The following is an 8,037-nucleotide window of genomic DNA, read 5'->3' as shown; positions in this document are numbered from 1 at the left end:
TAACTTACAACAACAACAACAACCACAACGGGAACAACAACAACAACAACACCAACTTCGATGACGACGACAAGAGTAACAACAGTTTTGCAATAGTTAACAATGTAACGAACGAAAGCAAAGCAAAGTACAAGCACCACACACACACACACATACACATACAGTAACACGAACACACACGATTGGGCCCGAGGCAGACCGAATGCAATAATGAATGGAAGCTTACGAGCTGCTTGAGCTTTGCCTTTTACTTTCAATCACACACATGTTGGCAGCTCGGCAACAAAAGCAACAGTAATACCACCAACAACAACAACAGCAACAACAACAATGGCAACAAAGTAAAGCCAAATCACGTTTTGCATTTTGTATTTGTACCAAAATTTGCTCGATCAATCGTTGCGCACACCCGCTCAGTGACAACACACACACATATACATATATGCAAGCACACACTCACAGACACAGACATTCACAGGCATGCGCAGGCTGGTATGCAACCCCCAACCTCCTCCCCCACAAGTGGATCGAAGCAGGCAAATTCAAATACGAAACGCGCGCAAACGCAAACCAAAAAAAAAAAACAACAAAATAAAGCTTTGCAAAACTTTTATTTTGCTTTTTCGTTTTATTTTACTTTGTGTGTGTGTGATGTTTTTTTTCTTTAATTTTGTTTGTGTCGCCACCGTCGCCGTCGTCGTCGTCGTCGCTGCCGCTGCGACTGTTACTTCTGCTTCTTCTTCTTCTTGAGCGCGGTATAAATCTTTTCAGTTGAGTTTGGAACGCGTAACCGTTAAAACGTGAAACGTCTGTGTAGCGGCAATTTTTTAAGTATCGCGCTATTGTCTGTCTGTCTGTCTCTCCTTCTCCGTTGTCTGCGTTGCGTTTTTTTTAGTTGTGTCGTCTTTCGCTCAATTTAAATTAAACGCAGTCTTTTTTTATTTTTGGTGTTTTGTTTTTTTTTGCTGTTGTTATTTGCCAAAAAACATGCAACGAATTGAAGTGACCAGCGTCCTGATCCTGGCATTAGTTGCCTGCGGTAAGTGTAAGCACATAATACGGTCACACTCATTTCAATTTCAAATTCAAATTGCACACATTGCATGTAATTAGCGCAACCTTCCCAATTCCCAATTGCGTGCGCCATGCAGAGCTTTTACTTTCAAAAATTCCACAGCAATGGCTGTCTGTTTGGCGTTGCCAACTCTTTTGTTCTTGCCAATTTGAAATCTAGTTTAATTACTGGTTTACTGGCCGAAGGCTAAACTAAAGATTTGTTTGCTTTCTGCTCCAATTCAATTCAATTCAGCTCAATTCATTTGAGAGGGCGGGGCGCACTTAAACATGATCACAGGGGGGTTCGGGGTGGTCTAAAACAGGGTGGACCACGCTCATTAGGCATGCAGATCGAGTGCCAATCATTGCCAACTGAACTGACTCAGCGCACTTTAGTGCACTGCGACAAAAAGTTGAGACAGACAGATTTCAAGAAAAGGTTAATTGGAACTCGTTACACTCGTTTTGTTTTTCGCCCTGTGTAGAGAGCGAGAGCAGTGTTTATAATTCAAACAAATGCCATTTAAATGTGATACCTCCGAAGTCAAAAGTAGAACTTGGCCTGTCAAACCAGTTGACAATTAGAGACACAATCACATTATAAGATCTATAAATCTACCTGCTGCCGCCGATCCAACGAGTTTGGTATTTTTCTTTTGTTTTGTACTTATTTATTGTTTTTGTGTGGTGTTTGTTTGGACCAGAATGGCCTTTGAATTGAAATTACCATTCAATTCGAAGTTCGAACAGGAATTCGGGGGAATTGTCCGTTATTTAGCGGTACTTGTTTCTCGATATTTATCGATAAGTGTGAACACAAGTAATTACCGGAAATCTTGAACAGATTTAAATACACATTATGCATGTCTGCTATCTGCTGTCTGCTGTGGCGACAAAAGAAAAGCTGTTGAAAATTTCAAAACGTCAACATCAACCTGTTACCTGGGCAAATGGTTACATCACAGCGTCGACAGCGCAGCCGGCTACCGGCAGCGGCGTCGACGCCGGCGCCAATAGACGCGAAGATGCTCGAAAGCGTTGCCGGCGCGTCAACAATAAAAACAACATCCAACATCAACAACAACAACACGAGATTCGAAAAATACACAAATAAAACGAGTTGTGGGAAGGAAGTTGCACGTTCAAGTTTTGATAATGGGCATGGGAAAACGTTGGGAAAACAGCATTGACGACATCCATCCATCCATCCCCCCCTCCACCGAATTAACTGTCACATACATTTGGCATATCAATGACGCATGTAATAAATGCGCATAGTTGGCAACACCTCACCGCATATGAAATTGAAAACATTGTCCGTTAGTTGGCAACACGAATGCGCATCGTTGGCAACACCTCACTGCATATGAAATTGAAAACAATGTCCGTTAGTTGGCAACACTTGCCTGTTAAAGAATGCGCATCGTTGGCAACACTTTGCCGCAATGAAATTGAAAGTTATGCCTGTTAGTTGGCAACATTGATATTAATAGTTGGCAACACTTTGCAATTGCAGGACATGCCCTTGCCGTCGGTTCCCCCGAGTGCCCTGAGAAATATGGCGTGCAAGCTTACGCACACACCGAGAACTGTGATCAGTTCTTTCTCTGCACCAATGGCACACTGACTTTGGAGACTTGCGAGAATGGTTTGCTCTTCGATGGCAAGGGGGCGGTGCACAATCACTGCAACTACAATTGGGCCGTGGACTGCAAGGGACGCCAGTGGGATCGTAAGTAGCAACAACAACACACACACACACACGCATGCACATTCCACATGCATTCCATATACAATTCACAGCGACACCAATCTCGACGCCTGGCTGCGAATATCAGTTCGGTTTGTATGCCGTGTCCAAGGAATGCTCGACCACCTACATCAAGTGCGCCCATGGCGAACCCCACGAACAGGATTGCGACGCTGGCTTGGCTTACGATGAGCGCATCCATGGCTGCAATTGGCCCGACCAACTGCTCGATCACTGCAATCCTGAGGGTGAGTTTCGCCTATCGACCTGCCACCACCCACTCTTCAACTAGATATCGATTATTCTACTTCGTGCTTTCTCTCTCTTTCTCTATTGCATTCTTGCAGCTGTTGTCGGCTTCAAGTGCCCAACGAAAGTGGACCCCAACTCGGTTGCCGCACGCTTCTGGCCCTTCCCCCGCTTCCCCGTGTCGGGCGATTGTCACCGTTTGATCACCTGTGTTGAGGGCTACCCGCGTCTCATTAGCTGCGGCGAGGATAAGGTATTCGATGAGCATACGCTTACCTGTGAGGATCCCGAATACGCCAGCGGTGGCTGTGCCAACTATGGCAAATAGTGTTGTTGGCGCACACAAGCAAAAACACACCCACTAACAACTGTACATATGTATGTAAAAAGCTGCTGCTTGAGCCATGCTCAAAGCTCACTTCAGCTCTTTCCCTCTCTCACGCTCTTTCACTCTCGACTTTTTGTTTACGCGCACACACACACATGATTCTCTCTCTCCTTTCCGCTCGCACTATGTCACTTACCACTCTTTTTCTTTTTTTTTTGTATAATGTTTGTTAATCATAATTTGTAAATGAAGTTTTTTTTTTTTAAATTTTGTTATTTTCAAAATGAGCACTAAATGCAATAAACTGGAAATTTATTTATTGTAATACACACATTTTTGGAGTGAACATAGACGAAAATCACACGCGTTGTTTTTTTTTTTTTATTATTTTGTTGCAGTAGAAATAAAATATATTTTCGCACAATTTAAGGAAAGTATTTATTTATTAGTTATAATTGAAGAACACACGCAGAAGACTTTTGTTCTTGCTTAAGCGAGAGATGCAAGAGAATTACTCTCTTTTCTTATGCTACATCAAAAATGAAAATTAAAGAGGCCGTCGAAAACAATTTTTGGCGCCACTCGAATATCGCGGCTTCAAACTGATGACAAATACAATGGCGATACGAATAACGGATTTCAATTTGCGTTCGGTCAAATTAACAGCAAAAAAAAGTGCTGCTTTGTCAGTATTTTAATACCAAAAAGGAAAAAAAGTAACGGTCGCATTGCCGCACAAACTATCACATGGAACTTCGATACAAATCGAAATATCGATTGGCCGATTGGGCTTGTTTTGCTTTTCCGTTTAGTCAATCAGCTGACGCACTTGATCCTGCGGCGTGGAAAAGATGATGGCATAAATGAGACCATCGCGCACACTCTCGCTGGGATTGCCCACGTTGAACATGAATTTGACGCGCTGCTTAATGGTATCCGGACAGCAGGCATACATGGGATACCAGCCCATCTTGTTGAAGACCACGTAAATTTTGTAGATCTGATTGCGATAAATGTAAACGGGACGATCGAATGTGATATCCAAATGCGAATCATAGCGCACACGGGCCGTGCAATGCGTGTACGCAATCCTTGAGCCGTGCATATCCTGGATGTGAGCGTACAGCACCTCGGTGTACAGCTCGGCAAATCCAGCCGAGTTCATCAACTCGCCGCAGAGCACTTGGGTGGGCACCTGGACGCCCAGGATCCAGATGTTGGTATCAACCTGGAATGGAAATTGTAAATGCTCAGATTAGTTGATGTGTTGCTTTAAAACAAAATTATCCTCTATCACTTCGCACAAAGCATCAAACAAGCAAGCTTTTTAGCCAAGCTTCACTTATCCAAGACACAAACCATTTTGCTGCAGCGCAGCTAAAAATATCAAAGCTAACAGAAGCTTAACAGTAAAATAACATAACAAGCTAACATAAACTTAACAGTTATTTGCTGTTGGAAATAACATATGGTTAACAGAATTTTACAGATTAAAGTTACTTGAAGGGAGCTCTGTGAGATATTAATTAAAAATTTAAAGAATATTCTTTTCGTATATACAACTATAACTATTTAGTGGTATTCTATATAGCTGATAAATGATTTGTAAACATTTTTATTGCGTTCGTTCGAATCACAAACATGCAATTTTGGTAATAAACAATTGAGCACTGTTATGGTTAAATTTTCTGTTGACTTCATATACCTATTTTAATAGCCGAAAAGTGACTGCTATCAATACTTTAAATGTCGTTTTCAGTAAATGATAATTGTTTTCTGGAAATTTGCTTAAACTAGATAGTTATGGAATCAAGAAACAAGATGCTAAGTTTAACAGTGCTGTTATTAAGTATTTCGGGACTCTGTTAGTCCACTGTTAATGTTAAATTTGTTGTTAATAAGCAGCTGTTAGTCCACTGTTAATGTTAAATTTTCTGTTAAGAAACATCTGTTAACTTCATATACCTATTTAAATAGATAAAAGTGATAGCTCTCAATACTTTAAATCTAGTTTTAAGTAGATTTGCTTAAACTAGAAAATTATGGAAACAACAACCAATATGCTAAGTTTAACCATGCTGTTATTAAGTATTTCGCGACCCTGTTAGTTCACTGTTAATGTTACATTTTCTGTTAGTTACCAGCTGTAAATTTCATTTTCTTAATTCACTAGCTATTCACTGACTATTAATAATAATTGTTGTCTGTAAATTTGTTGAAATTATTATGTTAAATTATAGTTGTTAAGCTTAACAGCGCTGTTATTAAGTACTCTACGATTATGTTAAACCACTGTTAATGTTACAAGAAGTGTTCACCGAATATTGTATACTCTACGAATAGTTAGCAAGTCTCTAGCGCTTACCTGGAAGGTGACGCCCGCATCGGTGACGCTGGTGTTGCGATAATCGAACTCCCGGACGATGGAACGCTTGCAGTAGGAGCGGACCATGTCGTGGAAAGAGTTGCTCGAACCGGATGCCTCATTGGGCGCTGCTCCAGCCGCGTCAAAGCCATCGCCAAAGACAGCTCCGCCGTCGGCGCCATCCTCGATGTAGAAGCCGCCGCCAGGTGGATTTTGTATGGGCAGCTGATCCATGGCAGCGCCCAGATTCAAAGGCACACTGATGCGTTGCGGCTGCTGTTGTTGTTGCTGCTGCTGCTGTTGTTGTTGTTGTCTGGAGAATGCCGCCGGCTGGGTGGCAGGATATGTGAGACGTGTGGCAGCCGAGGAAGATGACACGGAGGCCGCATTCAAGCGATACGATGAATTCAATTCACGCTGACGATGCGCCGACTCAAAGAAGTTCCGAGTGCTGCGCGAAACGCAGAATCCTTCGGGCATGTTGCAGTCATTCAGCGTCGGGCTGGAGATCTTGATGAGGATGGCGAGAGCTTCGTGCTGCTGCAGGAGCTTGGAGCGCGCCGGACCCTCGGCAAACTGTTGGGGCGTCATCGTGAGGAAGCGAATCTTCTTCACCGCCTGGCGCAGCATGGCGCCATCCATGATGGTGCGTTGTGCGTCCATCATGTTGATCGCCTCGGCCGCATTGAACTGATCCTGCGCATGGCCGGAGGCATCGCTATCGATGATCACCACATCGCTATCGTTGTTGTTGCTGCTGTTGTTGTGTAGTGCCAAAGCTGCGCCGATTGAGCTGGACGAACTCGACGAGGCGACGACAGCATTCGCTGCCGAAGGAGAACCCACTGGCGATATCGATGGTCCTCCCGATTGAGCCGCAATATCAACAACGTCGTCGACATCGTGATGCATGTGCCGCACCATGGCAGCCACATCGGGTTCCATTTTGATCTCTTCGACAACAATATCGTTGGCCTGCTCGTTGGCCAGCATTTCATTGTGCTCGGCGCTGGCTGAGGATTTGGGCAGCGTCTCCTCGGTGCCGTGTTCGTTGAGTATGCCGCGTTCGCTGGCAAATTTGAGCAGGCAATTGAATAGATCCAACTCGGAGTCAATGTTGAGACGATGCTGATCCAGTATGGCCATCAGGGTGGAGACCTCGATGTCCAGGAAACTGGGATCCGATAGCACTTCACGTGTGTTTGCCGCAATCAAATCCATGCTGCTCTGCATCAGACGCGGCTCATCGAAGAGTTTGGCAAACTCGTAGGCACGACACGCATTCTTTGGACTGAGATCGGCCCAGAGAAAGTGCGTGCATCGGGTGACGACGTGTGGCAGCATGTATTTCTTTGCCACGTAGCACAATTCACAGGCCTTGTCAAAGGAGCCGATTGTAATGCGATCTGTGTAAATGTAATCGAGCATTGCCTCAAATGCCTCCGGCTGCACATCGGGTATGATGATGGGATCGGTTTTATCCGGCAGATTGCCATAGAACATGCGCTCAAACACTGGCGACGCCATCGCCAGGAGCAACTTGTGGCCGGAGATGAGGCGTTGATTTGACGGCGTTCCAACGAGAAAGCGGCAATCGGCCCATTTTTCTGAGTGCAGCAGATACTGACCGCGGTCCTTGATCTCTGTCAGACCGTTTTGCCAGTCAAGATCCATGGTGTGCAACTTGTTTATCCTGCTAACGGCTGTTGTGTGTGCTGCTTGTCTTCACTTAATTTCAAAATAATAAATGCAACATTTAGCAATTGTGTACCCTTGTGTTTATATGTATCGTTGTGTCGTCGTGGGCAAGTGTTGGTAAACGTAGCAGCAACGCTGAGTTGCATGTGGTGATAATCGATAAATAGTTGTTGGTAAATTGATAAAATAAAAATGCATAAGAAACGCATTATTCTAAATAAATAAATTAGTCAGAAAATAAAAAAATAAGTAAAATAAATAAAAACAATACGTTCTCGTTATTCAGTTAATTGGTCGAAAACCTGCTATAATATGCTGCATGCATAATCGATATATCAAAAGCGATAAATTTCAAAATCTAATTCACGCGACGGCGCAATGAAGTTGATATATTTAACAAACTACATAATTAAATAAAAAAATAAAATATTTTCAATATATGCAACATCCAATCCTCCAATGCATGCAAAAATCTAAATATCGATAGCATTAAATTCAAAAGCAGCTGTTTCGCCGCGCACGTCTTCATCGTTAAGAATAATCGATTAACATGCGTTATTATGCCCGTTAGGCGCCAAAAAATCTAATTTG

General features: G+C 43.3%; 2 protein-coding genes across 2 annotated transcripts; one reads left to right on the top strand and one right to left on the bottom strand.

The window, feature by feature from the left end:
- The first annotated feature begins 782 nt into the window (after positions 1-782).
- LOC133847798 (protein obstructor-E) lies at positions 783-3,396 on the top strand. The gene is made up of 4 exons (XM_062283024.1): positions 783-1,039; positions 2,573-2,788; positions 2,860-3,054; positions 3,154-3,396. Exons 1-4 carry the CDS (start codon positions 988-990, stop codon positions 3,381-3,383), a joined length of 693 nt encoding a protein of 230 aa, XP_062139008.1. The 5' UTR covers positions 783-987; the 3' UTR covers positions 3,384-3,396.
- Positions 3,397-3,530: 134 nt separating this feature from the next.
- On the bottom strand, positions 3,531-7,561 carry LOC133847797 (uncharacterized). The gene is made up of 2 exons (XM_062283023.1): positions 5,749-7,561; positions 3,531-4,611 (listed from the first exon to the last, which is right to left on the bottom strand). Exons 1-2 carry the CDS (start codon positions 7,420-7,422, stop codon positions 4,192-4,194), a joined length of 2,094 nt encoding a protein of 697 aa, XP_062139007.1. The 5' UTR covers positions 7,423-7,561; the 3' UTR covers positions 3,531-4,191.
- Positions 7,562-8,037: the final 476 nt, after the last annotated feature.

The sequence above is a fragment of the Drosophila sulfurigaster genome, chromosome X (genome assembly GCF_023558435.1).
Source record: "Drosophila sulfurigaster albostrigata strain 15112-1811.04 chromosome X, ASM2355843v2, whole genome shotgun sequence".
Classification (NCBI taxonomy): Eukaryota; Metazoa; Arthropoda; class Insecta; order Diptera; family Drosophilidae; genus Drosophila; species Drosophila sulfurigaster.
Note: the sequence above shows the minus strand (reverse complement) of the source record. Positions and strands in the feature narration are given on the sequence as shown.

Coding starts and splice junctions, on each gene's coding strand:
- LOC133847798 (XM_062283024.1), top strand. CDS start 988: ATGCAACGAATTGAAGTGACCAGCGTCCTGATCCTGGCATTAGTTGCC. Junction 1,040..2,572: donor CCTGGCATTAGTTGCCTGCG/GTAAGTGTAAGC, acceptor TTGCAATTGCAG/GACATGCCCTTGCCGTCGGT. Junction 3,055..3,153: donor CGATCACTGCAATCCTGAGG/GTGAGTTTCGCC, acceptor GCATTCTTGCAG/CTGTTGTCGGCTTCAAGTGC.
- LOC133847797 (XM_062283023.1), bottom strand. CDS start 7,422: ATGGATCTTGACTGGCAAAACGGTCTGACAGAGATCAAGGACCGCGGT. Junction 4,612..5,748: donor ATGCGGGCGTCACCTTCCAG/GTAAGCGCTAGA, acceptor TTTCCATTCCAG/GTTGATACCAACATCTGGAT.